Source organism: Ochotona curzoniae, unplaced genomic scaffold (assembly GCF_017591425.1).
Source record: "Ochotona curzoniae isolate NIBS_2020 unplaced genomic scaffold, NIBS_Ocur_1.0 contig_46, whole genome shotgun sequence".
NCBI lineage: Eukaryota > Metazoa > Chordata > Mammalia > Lagomorpha > Ochotonidae > Ochotona > Ochotona curzoniae.
Window position 1 is genome coordinate 3,844,286 of NW_024466340.1, and position 22,593 is coordinate 3,866,878.

Sequence of the window (22,593 nt, forward strand, 5' to 3'; positions counted from 1 at the left end):
CCCGTGACATCACCACCTCGTACTGCTCCCAGCTCCACTTCCTGCGGATGAGTACCCCGGGAGGCAGCGGTGACGGCTCCAATATTTAGGTCCCTGCCCCCTGTGCCAGTCCTGCCTGTGCAGACATTTGGGGAGCGAAGCAGCAGACAAAAATCTTACCCACCTCTGTGCCTTTAAAATAAGAAGTTAATACAGATGAAACCCACAAGCTGTCACTGGCCAAGTGAGGGGACTGTGCAGCCTGCAGGCAGCTCGGCCAGCCTCTCCCTGGGGTCACTCTGCTCAGGGGCGCTCCCCTGTGGACTTCCAAAGAGTAGGGTCTTCCTCTTCCGCCACAAGGTACCCCCAGCCCCTCCCTGCGCATCTGCTAATGGCAAGTGAGGGCACAGCGAGGCCCCATGTGGGCTGTGCCATGGCCACCAAGGCAGTGCTCACAGCACCAACCCATTTTACACACGAGATGACCAAGGATCTAACACCGAGGAACCAGAGCACAGCAGCACTGCAGAGACTTTCTCCAAGGCAGGCACTGTGTGAGATCAGACAGGGGAGCCTGCTTCGCACTGGTGTGTACGCCATGGAAGAACTTGGGGGGGGGGTCTTGGTGCTGGGTGGGGCCTAGACATGAATCTAGAGCCTAACAGATGCTCCAGAAGCATCTAGAGGACTGGCTGGACTGGTGGGTGGAGAGGCGATGGGAAGATGGATGACATATGGATGGAAGGATGGATAATGATTGATGGATGATGGATGGATAACAGATGGGTGATGGATGGAGAGATGACAGGTGGATGGTGGGTAAACAGACAGTCACGTGGCTGGCTGATCAATAAGCAGACAGGTGTGAGCGAGGAGAGAGGTGGCTTGCTGGAGGAATTGATGGAGACGCAGGGCGAGGTGACCAGACAGCTGTCCAGACAATGCGTGGGGCTGGCAGACAAGTGAATGGACAGCAGGACAGCTGACCGGACAGGATGGTCTCACCCAAGAAAGAGGCGCGCCCAGCCTTCCCTGCTGCCCAAGAAGCCCAACACAGTCTCGGCCTCTCCGGTTTAATGCAGCACAGCCTGTGCTTGGTTCCACATCCGGGGGAAGTGTGGGCCCTGCGCTCAGGCCGGGGCAGGTCCAGGCTGGGGAGGGGCGGGGGCAGCAGCAGGGCTGCCATTCCTGCCTGCCCTGGAGTGCAGTGGGCACACGGGACCCTCCAGCCATGAGGGGCCAGGAGCTTTGGTTTTCGGTTACTTTCAAGTTTCCGTGCTCAAGGAAACTGCCAAGAAAAGGAGGTGAGCGTATCACTGAGTCACAGGGGCCCCAAAGGAGCCATGGCAGCTGGCAATGCCACCCCGAGGCCGGGAGCCAGGCCAGGGACAGAGACCTCATCAGCTCATCCCTGGGATAACACAGGTGCCTTCAGGACCCGGCCTCCCCCTTGGGAGCGAGCAGCAGCAGGAAGTTGGGGTCCCAGAGGTGGGAGGCAGAGAGGCAGCGAGGGAGTCGGTGAGCCACTTCTGCAGCCAGCAGTCCTGTGTCCCTCCTGGGAGGAGACCACTCTGACAAAGAGGCCAGTCCAGCCATCTGAGACCCCCATCGGGAGCGAGTATGGCAGAGAATGGCTCCTAACAGGAGGTTGGGGGCACTGGGGCCTCAGTCCCACAGGACTTTGATGGGCAGGAACTTCCAGAGGTCTGGGTGGCCCATGTGCAGCTTGTCATGGAAGGGCGAGGTGCTCCACTGGAACGGGGGCACCTGGTCCCACGTGGGGCCACTGGCTGCCAGCAAGCTCAGAGCCTTGGCCAGTGACATGCTGGTCACCTGAGGGATAGGGCGGAGCAGGCCACTGAGCCACGACCTGGACTCTGACCCCGTTGTGGGCCCCAGAGAACAATGCTGGCTCCAATCCCGACCCAGACATCACCTTAACCTTGACCCCAACCATAGCCAACTACTGACCCAGACTCCTGACCAGTCGGCTGCTTGGACCTGGCCTTCCGCCTCCCCGCTCCCTGTCCCACCCACAGCACCCCCAGGGTGGGGCGGCACCTTTATGTCGATGCCTCCATGGGCGCGCTGCCGCAGGGCCTGGAAAGGGTAGGAGCCGTTGGCAGGGTTGAGGTCTGAGCGGGCCGAGATGGCATTCTCACCGTTGGGCTGGGGGACACAGGCGTCACACCAGGACAGGGGGTCGTGGAGGTAGTCATTATACCTGGTCGGAGAAGGGCAGCCATAGCTGTGACACTGGGAAGGAGGAGGCATGGAGGGGCTGGCCCTACCTGTGCCCTCCATCTGGCCCAGCTGGTGCACCCTGAGCCACTGCGCGCTCCCTGTTCACGCCAGGCCTGGGCCCCCTCCTTGGGGTCGGCCTCCAAGCCCCCTCCCTGAGCTGACAGAGGCACCTGGTTGTCCCCTGGTAGTGTTTCTCCAGTGACCAGGGTGACACCCCCACATCAGGGCAGGCACTTAAATTTATGGGTATTCCCCAGGGATGGGGAGAGCCATCCTGCCAGCTGCCCTAGCACTGAGCCCAGCTCCTAGCACATCCCCCAAGACTTGGCAACCTCGCCTGTCACCCAGGACAGTGATGGGCCCTTTGCCAGCCCCTCTTCCACACTGTGAGCACCCCCACGGGCCCAGGACACAGCCACAGCCACCCCTGCCTGATGGGTGCCCACCTCATCAGCCGCACCATGGAGTCCAGGTCGTGCACCAATGACTGGTTGCGCTGGAAGATCTGGGCCCGGGGGCTCTTGCTGTAGGAGAACCAGTCCCCGTACCGGGCAACCAGTGCCTGCAGCCCGCTGGCATTGAACACGCTCTCAAAGGATCTGCCAGGACAAAACAGTCAGCCGCGACCTCCGCTGGCCTCACCTGGCCACAGCCACAGCCAGGGAGCGGGGAGGGCAGCCACACGAGATCACACCTAACATTGTCACAGCTGGGCAGTGGGGACTGGCCTTCCCTGGTGGTTTGGGTGGGGGGGTAGCCAAGCTTGGCTCTAGGGTCCATCAGATGTGGGTTCAAGCCTTGGCTTCCCGAGTGATCAGCTGCAGAGCCTTAGGAAAGTCAGGCATGCTCCCAGGGCCTCCGAATTCCCATCTGTGAAATGGGAGCCAGGACCTCAGTTCCCAGGTATGAGAATCGGATGCCAGAACCCAGCAGGGGTTGGTCCCTGTGCCTGGCCACCCAGCAGCGCCCTGCGTAAGAGCCATGGCTAGGAGGTGCTATGGGGGCAGAGTTAAGCCAAACAACCATGACACAAAAGGAGGGACCCTACTCCCAGGGGAGGAAGATGCCAGGGGGCGGGCAGGGGCAAGAGAGGGCACGTACGGGATATTATAGCTGGCCCAATAGGACTTCTGGTAGAGCTCCGTGGTCTTGTCAGCCACCACCACCATGCCCCTGCAACCGGCACAAGGGGTGGACATGGTCAGAAACGGGGCCTCTGTGCGTCCCCACTGCTGAGGGGGACAGAGTCCCCCTCAAGCCCCTCCCCACCAAGGACTGTCTCCCTGTCCAGCCCCACCTACCTTAGCTTGTGCCTGGCCACACAGCCCCTGCATGCCCCGAGCCTTTGCTCAGGCCATCCCCTCCGCCCGGAGCGCCCGGCCTACTCCCAGTGCACTCACGGGATCTGCTCCAGGATGGTGAGCACCTTGCTCCCGGGGCCGGGCGAGCCAGGGCTGAATGCCTTGTAGTCCACAATCATCCACTGGTTGTTGTACCTGACACGCGCGAGAAGGGAGATGTGCAGGGCCCAGGATGCTACCCCAGCCTCCCCCAGCCCCAGAGCCCACCTGGCCAGGAAGTTCTAGCAGCAGGTGCCTGACGACACAGTGAGACCAGCTGTCCCTAAGGCCCTGCCTGCCTGTTCCAGCACAGTCCACAGCTCCCTAGCATCCGTCAGTACAAGAATAGCTCCCCTGCTAGCTGACCTCTTTCTGGTTCACAGGCCCTGTTACCCACCCACGTCCTCTTTCTGAGACAGCCCGCTCAATGCACATGAGTCCCTAGCCCCAGCTCTCCACCCGCCCTACCTCCAAGAGGTCCCTCCCCGGTGTCGGGGAGCCCGGAGGGGAGGGATCCCGCCCTTCCCCTGAGCCTCAGTTTCCCCACTCATCAAATGGGGGCAGGGTCTCTTGGACACTCTCACACTGCGTGGAGGAGGGGACGGGTGGTTTCAGCACACATGGTGTGGACACCCCAGGGTCTGGGTACACGGAGGCCATTCTGGCTCTCGGGCAGGGCCACTCACGTGCCACTGTTGAACTTCTTGAAGATGTCCGTCCAGCTGGCCCCGTCCAGGGCCAGGCGGTTGGCCACAACATTGCGCACCCACTCCAGCACACAGCCCTCAGGCCGCACGTACTTCCACAGGGCGGGGTTCTTGTTGCCGATGGTGGTCTCCAGCGTGACCTGGAGGATGGCCGGGGGACGCTGCAAGGGGGCCTGGCGAGGGTTGTCAGGCCGAGACCCTGCTTGGCAGCCACGCCCCACCACCCAGGGATCATTCACTGGTTATTCAACAGTCATTTACAAAACTTGGATCGGGAGCTGGCTTCAGGCTCAGGTACCTCTTCCTCCCTGGGACCCAAAGGGAAACACGGAGGAACCCTGTGCCCAGCTCTGCCCCGACAGCAGCCTCTAAGGGGACCCAGAGTGCCACACCCACGGCCCTGTCTTCCCACTAGGTCCTTCACTCCCACCCCAGCCTAAAGCTGACCTAGCCTAGAGATCTCAAGGTCGGAGGCTGTGGAGACCTTTCCCCAGGGGCGGGACCTAGGCCATGCCCCTAACCCCCCGACAGCTCTCTACACGGTTCCTGCTTCCCTTCGCAAGCAAAACCAAACTCACCTAAGGAACACCCTGCACTGTGCCCCTCACCTCTGGGCCTTCAAAATGCTGACACATTCTTCCTTACTATTTTTTTTTTTTAAAGAGAGCATGCCAGAGAGAAAGGGAGAGATACAGGGAGAGGGGCAGAGAGAGAGAGAGAGAGAGAGAGTGTGTGTGTGTGTATATCCACCCAGAGCTGCACTGCCAGGGCCGGGCCAGGCTGAAGGCAGAAGCCCAGATCCCTTTCCAGCCCCCATCTGGGCTCAGGGGCCTCAGCACCTGGGCCTCCTCTGCTGCCTTCCAAGGCAGCTGGACACGAAGAGGAACAGAGTCACCTTGACAGGACACTAGTGTTGCAAGCAGGTTACTGTGCTATGCCACAACACAGACTGTACCCCCATTTTTTGTTAACATACATATTTTTAAAAGATTTATTTATTTTTACTTGAAAGTGTTTCAGAGAAAGAGAAAGACAGATACACATAGAGAGAAATCTTTTATCTGCCAATCACTCCCCAAATGGTCATAATGGCTGAAGCTGGGCTGATCCCAACCCAGGAGCCAGAAACTTCTTCCAGGTCTCCTATGTGGGTGTAAAGGTACTCGGCTGTTTTCCCAAGCCATAAGTAGGGAGCTGGATGGGGAGTGGAGTAGCTGGGACTCAAACCGGCATCCATATGGGATGCTGGTGCCACAGATGGAGGGGTTTGCGTGCTATGCCTCCACACTGTTCCCTGCTAACACGTTTTTTCAGGGAGATGGAAACTGCACCCCTATACCCAACACGGAGTCACTGGACTCACTTCCAAAGATGTGTTCAGGGCACAAAATGGAGCTCGAGGTCCAACAGCAGCTCCGAGGCCAGGTGGGTCTCTGCAGTTAGGGGAGGTTTCCCCAGCAGCACCGTGCTGAGCTCACCCAGGCCTCCTGCCACATGCCCGTGGCACAGGCCACAGTATCTCCCTTTCACTACCAAGCAAACTGAGGCCACGAGCAGCTCGGGCACTGGACAGGTCACAGCTGGAAAGGGGCAGGACTGACATGCCATTGCCAACACCCCCCTTAGAAACCAGCGTCGTGCCCTGCTGTGGGTCTTCCTCGTTTGTGCAGTCAACCCCATGAACACACAGCAGTGCCTGCAGTGGGCAGCTCGGGGCACTCTCATCCCATGCGGGGGTGCCTGGGCTCAAGCCCCAGCCCGGTTTCCAACTCCAGCTTCCTACGAATGTGCACCCTGAGAGGCAGTGGGGGACAGCCCACCTGGGATCCTTGCATGCACGTGGGACACCCAGATCCAGTTCCCAACACCTGGCTGCAACTGGTTGGGCGGTGGGGAGGGGCCCGTGAACCAGTGCCTGGAAAATGGCTCTCGCTATGTGCTACTCTGCCTTTCAAATGATAAATACATCTCAAATTAAAAAAAATATAAAAAAGAAGTATTTGGAAAGTGATTCGTTTGTTTTAGAAGTGTACAGCAAGGCTTTCAAACAACAGTGCCCAGTGAGCAGCAGCTAGCTTCCCCACTGTGCCCCCAGAGCCCTTCCAGAAGGTCCCTTGGCATTGCCCAGCACTTCCCAGGCCTGCCTGCCTCTGAACAAAGTGCTGGGGTCACACTAGATGCTCTAGCCACAGCAGGCACCTCTGGGTGACTGGGAGAGTCGACTCGGGCGGCAGCCACTCAGCCTGGGATGCTGGGGGCAGCCCGTGCACAGTCCCAGCTGCTCCGCCTCTGATCCAGCTTCCTGCTAACGTGCACCCAGAGGGGTGGCAGGTGACAGATGACGGCTCAAATCTGCAGGTCCCTAACCATGGACATGACAGACTGGGGTTCAGTTCCAGGCCCCCAGTTTTGGCCTGGCTTTTATTTTGGATATTTGGGAAGGGAACCAGCAGATGGAAGATCTGCTGTCTGTATCTCTCTCTTTTTCTTTCTAATAAAAATTGAAAAATACATAAGTAGGATTTTACTTACATATTACTCGTACAGCCATGTTTAATACAATTAGTTTCCTTTATCATCTGTATCTACTGGTTGACACACAGGATCAGCGTGATGGTGTGGTGCATTAGGCTGCCACCCACGACTCCATCATCCCATATGCTCACTGGTTCAAGTCCCAGGTGCTCTACTTCTGAGCCAGCTCCCTGCTGATGCACCTGGGACAGCAACATTAGCTGGTCCAAGTGCTTGAACCTCTGCATTCATGTAGCAGACCCAGAAGAAACTCTAGGCTTCAGACAGGCCCAGCTCTGGCCATAGGGGCTATTTGAAGAGTAAACCAGCAGAAGGAAGATCTTTCTTCCTTTGTCTCTCCTCCTTTCTCTATAACTCTGCCTTTCAAATAAGTAAGTATCTCTTTTTAAAACACAACAAAAATAACTTGAGTCTGAGAACCCCTGAGGGTCACCAGCGCCAGATGAGACACGCAAAGCGGGATGGGGTAGTTCTGGGCCTGACCAGTTCCCGTTCAGGTGAGGGGTTTCCATCGGGCCTCCGCGGCTGCAGCCAGGGGCTCCCTCACTCCCAGCCTGGCCCTCTCACACCTCTGTCCATGCTGAGACAACAGGGACGGGAAAGTAGGAGGGGGGGCCGGCCTCCACCGCAGGGCGCTGGGTGCAGGGTGTTGACAGAGATGCTTCCCGCCCCCGGCATGGTCGCCCTGGTGATGGCGCGCAGGGTTCGCTGTCTCGGAGAGGGGTGCCAGGAACAGATTTCTAAAGGAACCTGGGCCCCAGCCAAGGAAACCATCCAAACAACACACTGTAAACACCTATTCAGAAACCTTGGCCAGGTTACAGGGGCTTGCCAGAGGGGAGGCAGGCGGAGAAGGAATGAGGGCACAGGGCCCGGGGGGCGGTGGGCAAAGGGGAGGGTTGATGGAGGGACAGAGAGCAGTTTCCCTCCCCTACACAAGACTAAGAGGCCCCCAAGGTCAAGGCTCGAAGCGGTGCCTGCCCAGGACCTGAGCAGCTGCAGGGCCCCACAGCTGGGTGCTGGCTGCAGGGCCCCGAGTGGGGCCTGGGAATGCGCAGTTTACACAAGCACCACAGCAGGAGGAACGAGCTCGGGTGGGTGGGCAATGGGGGCCGGGGGCTGCATCTACCTCAGCTTCGTCTGCCTGCCCGGCTGCCCCACAGTGCCCGGCAGCAGGTACATCATGCAGGCCCGGGGTCCCAGGGGATGATGCCAGCACAGGAACGTCACTCACCAGCCCGCTGCCCAGGATGTAGAAGTCATCACTGGAGAAGATAGTGCCGGGGTAGGACGAGAAGATCACCCTGTTGCCAGGCACCAGGGGCGAGTCCCCTGTGGGGCGACAGTGAACCTAGGGTGCCAGTCAGATGGCACCCACACACCCACCCCACCACAGTTGGTCTCAAGGCAGAGTAAGCAGGTCTCAGAGGGGCCACGTTGTCCCTTCTGACACTTGGCAAGCAAGGCTTTCAAAACCCAGCAGGTCCTGGGGGCTGCACAGGAATCTCATCCCCAGACTCAACCAGCCACAGCTCCAAGATGTGTTTCCCTAAATCAGCAGGACAGGGGTCTGGGAGCTGAGTTCAAGTTCCACCTCTGCCCCTAGTTCCTGCTAACGCATACCCTGGGAGGCAGCAGGTGCACAGCTCAAGCGCTTGGGCCCCAGCCACCCACATGGGAGACCCACAGGAAGTTCTGGCCTCCTGCTCTCAGTCCCGCCCAGCCCCAGTTTTTGAGGGCATTCAGGTGTGAACCAGCAGATGAAAATTCACTCTTTCTATCTCCCTGTCTATTTCTCACTATCTTTCAAATAAATATGCAATTTTTAAAAAGGCAGTAGCAAAACACATATGTAGGAAATAAACATATTTCTATTCCTGAGTATAAGTGAACGCACACATACTTTCTACACAGCTTCTACTCTCCCCCTTTGTGAATGGCTGAGATAGCTCCACATGCGGACACTCCAGGCACAGGCTTTCGCTGACTGCTTCCTGGTTTTCCACAGGGAAGACTCACACTCGGAAAGATCAGCTGAGGCAGCACGCAGGAGTGTGGGAGCAGTGGCTTTGTGGGGACGAGCTCTGAGCGCGTTCCCCGGGCACTTCCCTGCTGAGCACCTTGGACCAGGCTACTCAGCCCGAAGCAAGCTGCAAACTGGGCTGCCAGTCCCTTCTGCTCACACAGAGCGCGGCATGAGGCTCTGTCATGCTCCCGGGCCACGAGCTTTCAGGACAAGAGCAGGGTAGAGGAAGCAGCCGGTGTATGGCGGACACAGCCCAAGCAGCCCTCATCGAGACGGGGCACCTCCTCCAGGCAGGCGGTATCAGGTATCAGCCCACGCGGCTCGGCTCGAAGCATGGGGAAAGAGACAAGGCCAACAGGGCGTCTCAAGGTGGGGATGGGCATTGGGAGGCAGAGTGCACTTTCAGGGTTTTTGGTCCCTTCTTGGTGATCTACCTTATTTCCCAACTTTCTCCAGCGAAAAATTAATTAATTGTTTTTAATTATTAGTGAAGGAGCCAAAAGGTAGAAATAAATAACCAAAGTGCCCGTCAATTGAGGGAACCACGTGCTGCTGGTCCCTATGGTAGAACAGGAGGGCGCCTTGCAAAGTTCTTGGAAAATGGCATTACTAGGTAAGTTTATTTTGGTGCAAAAACACTTCGAAATTTATACATAACTTTTTTTTCATAACACCCATCTATCAGGAAACTTCTGGAGGCCCATATATAATTTTGCATATATAATTTTCAAAATGTTTTGCACCAAAATAAACATCTTTAAAAAAAAGATTTTTTTTTTTTTTTTGCTTTTTATTTGAAAGGTAACATGACAAAGAAAAGAAGGAGAGAGAGACAGAGAGATCGTCCATCTGTTGGCTCATTTACCAAATCGCTACAAAAGCCAGGGCTGGGCCAGGCTGAAGCCAGGAGTTCCATCAGTGTCTCCCCTAATGGGGATCAAGGCCTTGGGCCATCTTCTGCTGCTTTCCCAGCTGCATTAGCAAGGCGCTGGAGTGGAAGTGGAGCAGCCAGGGATTGTCACCAGGGGCCCCACCAGCTGTATCACGAGGCCAGCCCCTCAGTTGCTCTTTTGATGCCATTTTCCAGTAACTTGTGGAAACACCTTCCTATTCTCCAGCCACACGAAGAGAAGTGTGACCCTGGTGCTCTTGGGGTGAATCTGAGGGACAGAAGCTGGATACAGACAAATCATGCCCAGGGGTGACTCACAGCGGGAATGAAGCTTCCTAAGAAGAAAAGGGGTTGGTGCTGTGGTGTGGCGAATTAAGCCCCCACCTGCAATGCCAGCATCCCATGAGGGTGCCAGCTCAAGTTCTGGATGCTCCACTTCCGATCCCACTTCCAAGCCCAGCCCTGGATGTTGTAGGCATTTGGGGACTGAACCAGAGAATGGAAAATCTCTTTCTCTGCGTTCCAAATAAATTTTAGCAGTTGAGAACGGACATGAAATGGCCAAGTCCCCAGCTGCTGTGGTGGACATCCTTCCAACACAGTGCTGTGCAGGAATGGGAACGCCGCTCTGGGTCAGGTCCGAGTCCCTGAGCCGCTGGGGCCTTGTGGTGACCGATTTTGAGTTGGACTGCTTGCCAGCTGGGTCTCCTCCAGGGACTGCCTGCACCAACCTGTACTCCTGTGAGCAATCGATACGGGGATGCCCTTCCTGCTCTCTCACCACCTCCATCTTCTATCTGGGCCAGGAAGAGGCACACACTTGACAATGGCCCTGATGCCTGGGCCAATGGGGAGCAGTTTTCCCACCTTCCTGGGGAGCGACACGGTGCTTGTATGGCTGGTTTGCACAACCGGCCGTAACCTTCCCTGCGTGTCCACATCATTTGCACCGTGCCTCTCTCTGGCTCCTACCACTGCACAGCAGGTCTGCCTCTCACCGCTGGGATCTGGGCTGCCCACCTGGCTGGCTTCGGGTTGAGTCTGTTTCACCCAGGACCTCAAGGGCTGGGCTGCTCTTCCTCACCCAGGTATCACGTGAATGACCCTGAGATCACCTGCCACTGGAGGTCAAATCAACAAGGGCCTCAGGCATCCCCATCACCCAGCTGACGGCCAATCCTGGAAATGAGGAGGAGGCCACCCTGGACTAGCCAGCCGGCCCCTGAGGCCTGCAGCTTCATCAGGCAGCCCCTCAGGAGTGACAGAACCCTCAGTGGATGCAGACCTAAGACAAAAAACAGACACCTCTTGCTTTAAATTTGGGGTGCTTGGTTATGCAGCAATAGCTAATATATACCTTGTAAGATAAAAAAAAAAAAAAAAGGAAACAAATGGTAAAAACAGATGAGGGGGCAGTGTTGTGGTGCAGTGCGCTAGTCCCCACTTGGGATGCTGGCAGCCCATTTTAAAGCACAAGTTTGAATCTGGGCTGCTCTGCTTGTGCTCCAGCTCCCTGCTGATGTGCCTGGGAAAGCGGCAGAATAGAGTCCAAGTGCTTGGAAGCCTGCATCCAAGAGGGATGGAGTTCCTGGGTTCCTGGCTTCGGCCTGACCCAGCCCTGGACATTGGATTGAATCAGTGCATAAAAGAATTCTGCCTCTGCCTCTGTCATTCTGCCTTTCAAATAAATTAAAAAAAAAAAAAAAAAACAGAGTAGCCCCCATGTGTTGGGAGTGGGCAGGGGTGTTGCCTGTGGCCCACCCTCCCTGTGTCTGCCCACACGCTCATGGACACAGATGCAGCCTCATGCTCCTACCTTGGGGGTCCTCCCGGAACTGGAACCAGTACTTCTTGATGATGCGCAGCATGTTCTGGTAGGAGCTCCAGGTGTTGTGTGCGACCAGCAGGTCCTGCTGCCCAGGCAGCAGCTTGATGAGGGCGGAGCAGGAGCCCGAGCCCAGGACAGCCTTGGTCTTGGTCTTGTTCAGAGCTGGCTCCAGGTCTTCCAGGTCCCCTGAGATCTGCAGCAGGCTGAGGAGGACAGGCGTGCACGATGGTTGTTGTGCCAGCTGTCACTCAAGTGTTTCCCAGCCCAGGGTCTGGCAGGGTGGCTAACCAGCAGAGAGCTGGCTGGAATCCTGGCCTGCCAGACTCATGAGCCACATGGCCATGTCCCACCCTGTGCGCCCTGAGGAAGGGGCCACTTACAGGAAACCCAAGGGTTTGATGGTGAACCGGCCCACTGGGAAGGACACACGGCCTTCGTAGCTGTCCTCCAGGCCTTTCAGCTGCAGGAGGGTCAGCTGCACCTAAGCAGGGACACAGGGAGATCAGGGCCTCAGCCAGAGAAGGAGAAGCCAGACATTGCCCTTGAGGCTCCAGCCAGCCCCGACTCTTCTTAACTTGCACCCCCACTCCGCCAGGCACCCCATTCCATTAATGAATTCACTCTATGTCTTTACCTTGTGCTGACCTCAAGTCACTCACACTTAGGGACCCAGTTCAATAGCTGCTTCCTCCAGGAAACCCCTAGCTGGTCCTGGCCCTCTGCCTATGGCCCCCATTGGAGCTTGGTGACTGTCTCACGCATCTGACTTCTTCCCATTGTCACTGTTTTGTCTTTATATCCTGTAACCATGGAGTACCACTCCACATTCCTCACAGGGCCTTGGTCTATGCTGATATACACTTAGTATCTGCAGGATGGATGGATGGATGGATGAGGAGTAGATGGAGATGAGTTAGAGGGTTGGATGGGTGAGTATAAGAACTGATGAATGAATGAACAGACAAAAGATGGATGAATAATAGGGGTGGGTGACGAGGAGATAGATGGATAGATGGATGAAGAAGATGAATATATAGATGAGTAGGTGGATGGATGGATGGATGGACAGTTAAGGGACAGAGGCATGAGTAGAGGGGTAGATGGAGAGATTAGTGGACAAAAGAGCTAATTCTAGCAACAATGTGAGTAAGCAAGTAGGGAGAAAGGCAGGTGGTCAGTGAGGGACCTGTTGGAGACCTGGCCTGTACTAGGCGGCTGTGTGGATGGGCACAGACAGCCACGTGCAGGGATCTCCTGTCCAGACCCCCTCAGGTTCTGTGGGAATCCAGAACTGACTGACTTTCGGTCTGATAGGCCAGCCCACAGCTGGGACTGTGTTAGCCACCAGCCCATCAGCAGCTCAACTAAGGGAAGGAGAACAGAATCCATGGCACCCAAACTGGAAAAGGAGAACAAAAGGAAGAAGAGGAAGAGGGAGTGGAGCGTGCGTCTCCCCGTGGTTTCCTCTTCCCCTTGCTCCCACGCTGTTTTCACCTGCACTCACCACCATCCACCAATCTAGGCCACCCACACAGACAAGGAAGGTAGCAGGCTAATGATTACCCACATGCTTCTGACAAGAGGAAGGCACAGTGGGCCACACAAGTAGCCTGGGATGGACAGCTGGAGTTCCACTGAGTGGCAGGCAGAACAGACAGGTGGAGATTGGACAGATGGACAAGTGGCAGGAGGGTCAGGAGGGACAGACAATGACAGATCCTGGGCAGCAGCTGGAATCCCAGGCCCACCTGGTGCCAGTACATGGAGCCCCGGTTCGACTCCATCTCCTCCTGCATCCACTCCAGGTTGGCCTCCAGGAACCGCTTGAGCCTCTCGCAGTAGTCGACTTCATACTCAAAGGGACCGCAGTAATTCACCACCGAGTTCATCCAGTGCATGTAGATGAGCTGCAGGGAGGTGGGGCAGGGTGGCTGGACCATGCTCATCCAAGCTCAAGCATGCTCACTCTGCTCAGGGCCCTCCCGCTCCTTTCAGGCCCCTAGGGAGGCACCTGATGGGAGTTCAAGCCCTTGCCATTGTAACTGACTCCTATCCTGCCTCCTGGTCCAGCGCCTCCAGTCTCCCTCTGAAAGCCAGCAGTGGCCAAAGCCAAGGCCAGGGTGTGGATCCAGTGTTCCGTATGACCCCTCCCAGCCATGTCTTCCATCAGTTGGGGAACGTGGTTCTGAGTACCTCCTGTGTTCTAAGTACTGGGCATGCGGCAGTGGACGTGATAGAAGGGTTCCCCACTGACTCACAGGGCAAGGGGGATGCAGGGCCAGTTTCTGCATGATGGAGCCTAGATGTACCTGCTGAGGATGGTGTCAACCTGATTCAGGCACAGCCAGCTCCTAGACATGGAAATAAGGCCATCCAAGGCTTTCTGGGCCAGCCAGCCCAACCTACCAGACCATGAGCCAAGTCAAGATCAGCCAGGCCCGGCCCAGAAGGAGCGGAGGCTGTGAGGATCTCAGTGCTGCGCAGGAGGGGTGGCCGGGGACCATAGCTCATGCTGATGAGCTACACATTCAAACCCCCACATGCTTCAGAGCAGCTACTCACACCGCCTACTCCACATCACAGCCAGGGAAACTGAGGCACAGGTAGGTGACACCCCCTCAGGCTCACCCTGGGAAGCAAAGGGCCAAGACAAGATGGGGGATTTCCACAGCCCAGGCCTCTCCCACCATGCCCCTCCCCTCACTGAGGACACTCCCAGGCCTCCCACGTGGGGCACCACCTACCACCCAGGCCTAATGGCTTAGCGACCCCTAAACCATCACTGTCTCCCTCGGCCACATCCTGCCCATCCCTCAAAGGCCCCACACATGAGCACACAACCGCTTCCAGGCAGCCTTCCGAGACTTCTACAAGACTCCCACAGGCCTATCTGGGCTGGGGCCAAGGGACACTGTTAGGGAGGAACAAGCCATGCCCACCATTCCCAGAAGACCAAAGACCAGAGAGGCAGTGACAGAGGCACGTGCTAAAACCAGGGTCAGACAGAGCTGGGTCCACACCCTGGCTGCACAGCTCTACCATGTGACTGTCCCTGTGCCCTGGTCACTCATGATGTCCCCACCTTGGGGCTGCTGGACACTTGGTGCCTGTGTTGTGGGTCATGTCTGAGGTGCTGACTCAAGAGGTGAGGCCCCTGGGACCTAAGCATGCAGGTTCAGCTCTACAACAATGTCCAACAGGCCATGACTTGCCCCTCCCGCTGCAGATGGCCACTGGCTGTCACCGCAGAGCCTCACCCCTTCTGATCTAGCCTGACTCCGGAAATGGTCCGATTTGAAAATCGCAGCAAAACGTGCTGCATGGGAAGCCAACATCTACAGCAGAACAAGCTGCAGAGAGAGAGGGAGAGGATGCAACTCCGTCGGCACCTGCTGCTGGACTACAGCGTGGCCAGCCACCAGCAGGCAGCAAGCAGTGGCACTGAACACTCTGTGTGCGGCGGCAAGCCCCAGAGCACCATCGGGTACATGGTGTGTGTGCCTATCATGCAAAGGACCAGAGTGAGCCAGCCAGGGACACCGGGAGCAGGTGGGTGGCTGCCAGGGGCCAGGACACTGGGAGCAGGTGGGTGGCTGCCAGAGGCCACAGGGGGAAGGAAGAAGGGGCGTGGCAACTGCCAAGGGGCCCTGGGCTCTTGGTGCTGGATGAAAACATCTGGGAACCCAGCAATCCATTTTAATGTACAGATAGCATGGTATGTGAGCTAGAGTGTAAGTTGAGTGAACAGACCTAAGGGAATGCTAACGGCCCGTTGAAGGGGCAGAGGCGACAGGGGATGGAGGCCCAATGCCATCTGTAACCCTAGGCTTCCAGCTGGCGTTCACTCTACTACAAGGCCTCCCAACAGAGCATACCACACGTGGCTTCCTACGCATCACGTGGACATGGAGTTTTTGAAGCACGCCCATGAGCTTTTCCCCTCCAGGCTAGCTGGTAGACAGGGGGCAGGTTGGGCATGCCCATGCACACCTAAACCCCCAGAGTACCCCAGGAACAGCCTGGGTTGGGGGACGGGGGCAGCCTGCTTTCCTCTCTCGGCCTCACCTCCTCGGATACAGAGGCCTCCACCACGCCCGCGGCGTAGGCCTGCAGGCTGTCATTGTAGTCACCGCTTGTACCCACTTCCAGGAAGGCCCACCTGTAAGCAGAGCAGGGAGTCCGAGGTCAGTGGCAGGGGCACTTAGCCAGGCACACAGCCATCTGTGCTTAGAAACCCACATCAGCGCCCACCTGCCTGTCCGAGTGTCCTTGCTGGGCTAGGTTCCCAAGGGAGGAAATGCTGTGACCAAGGGCACGTCTATTTCTAATCCTGGCTGCCACTGCTAGACAGGCCTCCCCAAAGCTGCCCCTTTCTCCACCCTTTCATCCCATCGGTACACCTTCTGCAGGCGTGCCCTGTGCTGGCAGATGGCACAGGCACTTTTGTTCCTGTTACCACCTGGCCAGCCTGCAGGGTGGGCACTGGCATCTTCTGGTAATGATGGACAGATGGATTCATTCAAAAGAGTTTCAGACAGGGAAAGACAGACACACAGAGAGGTGCTTTCCATCCACTCGTTCTCTCCCCAAATGTCCAGAGCAGCCAGGGCCAGGCCAAGCCAAAACCGGGACCCAGGGACTCCATCCAGGGTTCCCACCTGGGTGGCAGGGGCCCAAGACCTTGGCGCATCCTCTGCTGCTTGCCCAGCCGCATCAGTGGGGAGTTGCTGCTACTCGGATGTAGCATGCTGGTGTCCCAGGTGGCAGTTTGACCCAGCATGCTACAACACCAGCCCTGTGGATGCTGATACTGCCCTGTGTACAGAAGAGCAGGAGATTAAAGCACAGGGCTCTGTGACTACTTTGGTCAGGCTGCCACCCCTACACGGCCTCCACCTTGGACCGAGTGCCCACCCTTGCCCTCAGCTGGCATCAGCCACACCGCTCGCCTCACATGGGCTGGCAGAATGTGGGTGAGCATGACAGCTGTAAGGTTAGCCTGGGAGAGGCCACCTGTGCCCTTGCCATGGGAAGCAGCTGCCCAGCCAGCCCATTGCTCCTGGGCACCTGACAGCACACAGGGCAGACAAGGCTACAGGTCCACCACATGCAGCAGAGCAGCCTCAGTCACACCAGGTCCACAAAGGATGGTGACGGATGTCCGAAGCCATGAGGTTTGGGGCGGGGACCTGGCACCAGTGGGTCCACTTGCAAGGTACCAGAAGGGCGAGATGCCCACAGCCGAAATATAAGGGCGTGGATTCAAATTCTGACTCGCTTCTCATTCCAGCATCTTGCTGAAGCACGCCCTGGGAGGCTGCAGGTGACGGCCCAGATACTCGGGCCCTTGTGAGAGTCCAAGCCTGAGTTCCAAGTTTCTGGCTTCAGCTGGCCCAGCTGTTAGCTCGAGATATTTGGGGGTGAAGAACAGAGTGACAGTGGGTGAAAGATCTCTCTGCATTTCTGAGAATTAAAACTCAATAAATACAAATTTTGACAAACAATAGCAAAAGAGAAAGACAGGTGCCCGATAGCCAAAGGCCGCCTGGGATGCTACTCCTCCGAGGCACCGTCTCCACTCCTGATGCAGCCCTGGGCCACGTGCACGCCTGGCAGGGAGGCAGGGTCTGAGCCATAAGCTGGAGTGGGACCCCAAATACCACTTCCCCAACTGCCCCCAGGGAAGAATGCTGCCAGTCCCGGAACCGTAACAGGGTCAGAATAGTCATGCAAATGCTTACTAGGGAAAAAGTTGGCATGGGTTTAAAAAAAGTGCACCAAAATCAATTCTCTGTGAGCTTTATGGACAACTGTATACTGCCCCTCGACAACAAACCAACTCCTGTTGGCCTGGCTAAAAAGAATTCCCATCAATTGCTTTCATCTCTGCTGAGAGTTTAAAATGACTACACTTTTTTTTTAATCATTGTTGCTGTTTTTGCAAGGTTGGGGAGAGAGTAAGATACACACCAGGTCCAGGTCGCTTCCCCAGCAGCCAGGGCTGATCCAGGTTGAAGCAAGAAGCCTGGCTCTGGATCCAAGTATCCCAGATGGGTGGCAGGGAACCGAGGCCTCGAACCTCAGCAGAAGGAGGAGCCGGGGCTCGAACCTCGACCCTCGGATTTGGGATGAGCAGGTTAATGAGTGTGCAGGACACCAGCCCTTGCTAGAGGCTTTGCCCTGAAACATTGCTTTTGTACTATCACACGCATACACAAAAATGCCGAAAGAGATGTGGTTTCTTCGAAGCTGAGCAGAAAGGAGAAAGGGGAGTGAAAACCGTCCACTTCCATTTCCCTGCCCCAGACCGCAATGCAGCAAATCAGGGACCAGCGGCCGACTCCCGTCACGGAGAAAGGAGGACAAATGGGGCATCAGCTCAGCAGATGCATCCTTCCTGAGCCCCAGCCAACATCTTGGGCGGGGGGTGGGGGGGGCGGTGCCAAGCTGAAGTGTCTCAGCCTGCAATGCTAGAGTGCCCGGCCCCCAGCCCCTGCCCAGCCTGAGACTCCTCCATTGCTTCCAGCTCCCGGCTCCACTCAGACAGGTGCCTCCCGCAGCCCCGAGAGGGCACACCACTCCTTTCATGAAGACAACAGTCCCCCATGTGAGCGTCCAGGCAGGGACCTGAGATGGACCTCTCTGATGTTAAGCCTAAAATCCGCCTCCTCCCACACTGCCTGGCCCTCCCAGCCTCAGCCTTCCCATCATTAAGACAGGAAGACCTGCACCTTCACCACTGTGCCCCTCAAGGCTTGGAGACACTGAACCACAGTTGCAGGCCAGAAGGCCAAGGCATTCCGGGGTGTCTCTGGCTCGAGACGCTTCCCGGAGCCTGCCCTTCACTGGCAGGTCAAGCCTTGCTGCTCTAGTCCTCAAACTGCCACGTTCTTAGGAGATGATGGCCAGAGGGCCAAAGACTCACTGGCTTTCTGCTGTCTTTCATGCACTTGCTGGGCCACAACAGGAAGCTGGCAGCACTGGATTCCTTTCCCGAATCTGTTTTTCTGAAAACTCGACAAGCCACCCTGGAGTTTGGTCTGGGACAAACTCTCAGCTGGCTCCAGGGGCTGATATCAAACGGCCTCTCGGCAGAGGCCATCATAGTTGAAAACTCCTGGCCACTAAAGCAGGAAGGGCCAGGGGTCAAAGACATGACCTGGTCACCAGCCCCAACAGCAGGGCACAGTTCCAGGTGCAATGCCCTCCTTCTCTGTACTTACTCCTGTCTCATTCTAATGAAAAAGTTTCACCCAAAAAATTGCTTAGCAGCCGTGTTGTGGGTTGCTGGGTTAAGCCACTGCAGTGCCGCCTACTACAGCTCAGGGTCTGGTTCCAGCTGCTCCTCTTCAGATCCGAGTCCCTGCTGACGCAACTGGGAAGCAACAGGTCCTCGCTCAGGGACTTGAGTTCCTTGCACTCACACGGGAGACCGAGTTCCCGACTCCTGACTTCAGCCTCACCCAGACTCAGTTTTCAAACAAATAAATATCTTAAACGTTTGCATTATTACGATTACTGGTATTTGACAGAGAGATGTTTCTCCCAAATGCCTGTCTCGGCTGGAACAGGATCAGGCCGAAGCCAGAAGGCAGAAACTCCATCCAGGTTTCCTGTGGGGTGGTGGGGACCCAGCAGCTTAGGCCCTCACTGTTGCCTCTCAGAGTGCCCAAGGGCAAGAAGCTGGAACCAGGAGCAGCACCAGGCACTGAAACAGGCACTTTGCCACAGGCATCCCAGCTGCCAGGCTGGACGGCCCCTCCCCTGCGTCCTCCATCAGGGGCTTTTCATCCCTGCTCCTGGGCGGGGCTTTAGCTTGCTGGTGGGTTGCTGTGCTAATTCCCTTTCATCTCCATTCCCTTCCTGTCTCAACTTGGTAGAAACCTATTTCAGGCAGCTCAGAGGGGAAAGTGAAGGCTGGAGGGGACTTTCCCCAGGACCAAGGCCAGAGCCAGGACACTGTGGCTAGAGGCACCTGTCACCTGGGGACACCAAATCCAAAACAATTCCAGACTGCAGGGAGAGGCCTGTGCCAAGCCAGACAGCACAGCTGGAAGAGGCAAGATTCGGCGGGGGTGGGAGGAGGGAACAGAGACAGAGGGGTCCCCACTTGTGAAATCTGTGGCTGTCACAGAAAAGAGGAGGGATCCCCAACTCCAGGAATTCACGGGATCCAACCTCTGGCCTCCATGGCCCCTGTAATGAGACAATCACCTCCAGACCAGGGGCAGGACACCCCAGACGCCTGCCTTCCACCTTAGCCCAAGGCTGGGGCTCTCTAAGAACCCAGTCCAGCTTTCCCTGCACCATCCAGCCTCGTCCTGCAGCACACCTGGGGCGGGGGAACACGGGGAGACATGTCAGAGCAGAGAGTGGGAGCTGCGTAGGAGGGTGTCCAGACAGCAAGGGGCCAGAAAGATGGAAGCGACCCAACTCACTTAAGGGAAGTCCGCTTCTGATGAAGGAGAACTGCTCCCTTCCCTGCTGCCAACTTCTTGCTGCGCTAACTGAGCCGGGCAGGAGCAGGGGCTTTGCTGTGACCTCACCAAAACCCTACCTCGAGGTCTCCTCTGTGAAAAGGACTCAGAGCGGTCGGAGGACCACGCAGCAGGGGGACACAGCCAAGGACGGACGCTGCTGCCCTCTCTAGGGTTCTCCGTCACTCCCCACCCCCACCCCCACGCTGGCACTCAGAGATGTGTCATGCCTGCTGGCCCCAGCGACACAGGACCACAGATGGGTGAGTCAGCAGAGCAGTCAGCAGATGCCATTCTTTGTGGCCTTCTCTCTCTGGGAGCCCTCCCAGACTGATCCCACCCAGCGCCTCGGTGGGCAGAAAACATGTCCCTCCCCACCCCCCCGCTGCCCCTCCCCTGTCTTCCACGTGAGATCCCCCAAGTACCATTAGATTGGGGTATATCCCTAATTCCAGGAGAATCCATTCAGGCCAGTAAGGCAGGAGGCCATGCCTGCTGGGGCAGGAGATAGGAAATGACAGCAATGTGTCACAGGGATGTGCCCAGGATGGGGGGGGGGTCACAGGCTGCCATCCCCCAGCTCAGTGCTGACCTGGGACCTCTGCCCACGCCTACGGACTCAGGCCCTGTGCTATGTGCCCAGTCCATGCCCCTAAGGCCAGCACTGGCAAGGTGAATCAGACAGGTGCCAGGCAGGCCGGGGAAGGCACCCAGAACCCACACGAGTGGTAAAGAAGGCAGAAGAAGCACAGCCTGGGGCCTGCCACGGGACGGGGCACTGCAGCCTCCCCAGCCAGGGACGTGGGCAGGGAAGGAGGCGGAGAGGCCTAAATAGGGTGTCTGTGGAGCTGGGGACCCTCTGCTCTCAGACTGGCTTGGAGGGAGACCACAGAGCTGGGGTGAAGGCTGGGGGGACTGCCTCGCTTGCAGAGGCAGGCACTGCGACCCGGGGCGGGGGGATGACATCACGGCTTAGAGCAAGGGAAAGGACGGGAGGGAGGAGGCTCCAGGGGTCCCCTCTGTCTCTCCTGTCCCCCTCACCCCAACCAGGGACCTGGTCCACGGCTCTGCTGCAGCCTCGGGGTGAAAGAATGGACCCCGCGCGGGGAGAGGGAGAGCAGGCCAACCCTCACCCGGTCTCGTGGATGGCGTTGGTGAGGTTGGCCCAGGCCACGGCGTCGGGGTGGCGGCCGTCCACCAGGCGCAGCTGGCCCGACTCGGCATCCACGAGCACAGAGCGGCAGCGGGAGCCGGATGGGGCCGACCGACCATGCTCCTCTCCGTCTCCCCGCAATGGGATCGCGCCCGCAGGGCCGCTCAGGAACAGCCCGGTCGGGAGGGCCAGCACCAGGGCCAGCGCCCGCGTCAGCACCCGGGCCAGGCGGCAGCCGGCAGAGACATCCCTCGGCGCCGCCATGACAGCGTGACCGGCGCGCTGCAGCCTGGGTCACGTGACAGCAACACCGCAACCTGGGTCACGTGACTGTGCGCCCCTCCGCTCTGGGGGTGGGACCTGAGCTCGAGCGCTTCCGGGGTGGGCGTGGCCCTCGGGAGGGAGGGTGGAGACGAACATAAGGGGCGGGGCACACCTTAAAGGGCCCTGCGTCCCTGTGTACCCACAAAGCACATGTCCCTGACAAACTTTGGAAGTGTCCAAACCCTGAGGAAAAGTTGCAGAAACAGTCACTACCCACACAGCCGCCAGGGATTGCAGATATTTTGTCATTTTAGCTGGCATTGGCTGAATTATTTAAGTGTCTTACGGAATCATGCTGTATGGTGAAGCCCGCCATCAGCACAGGTGGTCCTCCGCGGATTTAACGTGCGTGGGGGACGCACGCACCTAGAGGAAGGACAGAACCCGGCAGAAGCAGCGCGTGCATGCGTGATCTGGTGTGGAGGGAAGAATACAGCCAGGGTGCCACCCCCAGGGAGGTCGCCCCTCAACATGCTGTTATTTAACCCAGCCTCTTTATGACAGTTCCTACGCCTGTCGCCTGTCTCTCAAAGGCCCTTCCTTTAGATCTAAAATCTTCCTGTGGGGCTGCGCATTTCGCACCGTGGCTCACACCCCTCATCCCCTCTCAGAAAGCTGCCAGCTAACACCCACCCTTGGAAGCACCAGTAATGCTCAAGGCCTTGGGTCCCTGCCACCCCATGGGAGACCTGTTTTCCGGCTGTAGCCTGGCCCAGCCCCAGCGCTGGTGGGCACTGGGGGGGTGAACCAGCAGGTACGAGCACTCTCCGTCTCAGCCTTTCCAATTCAATCATTAATTTTTAATGAATAACTTCGGCGTCCACCTGCCCTACCTCGGGTGCAGGCATAAGCAGACCACAGCCATCATCCTAGAACTCAGTGAATCCCTTTGTGACGTGTGGGTGGAACGGGCTCTGACACGTTCCCAGGCCATAAGAGTGGGAGCCTGGGGCAGCCCTTGCTGTCTTTCACAAACTCCATGAGCAAAGTCAGAAGAAGAGAATGGTTGACAACATGCAACGCTTGAGTTCCCCCCGTGTGAAATGGCAGGAACGCCAGAGAGGGGATCTGACTCCAGGAGACAAGAC

At 57.4% G+C, this 22,593-nt stretch overlaps 1 protein-coding gene across 2 annotated transcripts; it reads right to left on the reverse strand.

Moving 5' to 3' along the window:
* Positions 1–1,038: 1,038 nt before the first annotated feature.
* On the reverse strand, positions 1,039–21,460 carry PLBD2 (phospholipase B domain containing 2). Of its 2 annotated transcripts, XM_040986942.1 has the most exons (12): positions 21,162–21,460; positions 15,617–15,710; positions 13,300–13,458; positions 11,932–12,032; positions 11,540–11,754; positions 8,040–8,137; positions 4,250–4,410; positions 3,624–3,719; positions 3,325–3,396; positions 2,670–2,822; positions 2,041–2,203; positions 1,039–1,812 (listed from the first exon to the last, which is right to left on the reverse strand). In XM_040986942.1, exons 1-12 carry the CDS (start codon positions 21,443–21,445, stop codon positions 1,645–1,647), a joined length of 1,764 nt encoding a protein of 587 aa, XP_040842876.1. In that variant the 5' UTR covers positions 21,446–21,460; the 3' UTR covers positions 1,039–1,644. The 2 variants fall into 2 exon arrangements, with proteins under 2 accessions (XP_040842876.1, XP_040842877.1); XM_040986943.1 differs by lacking the exon at positions 3,624–3,719.
* Between the last annotated feature and the right edge of the window lie 1,133 nt (positions 21,461–22,593).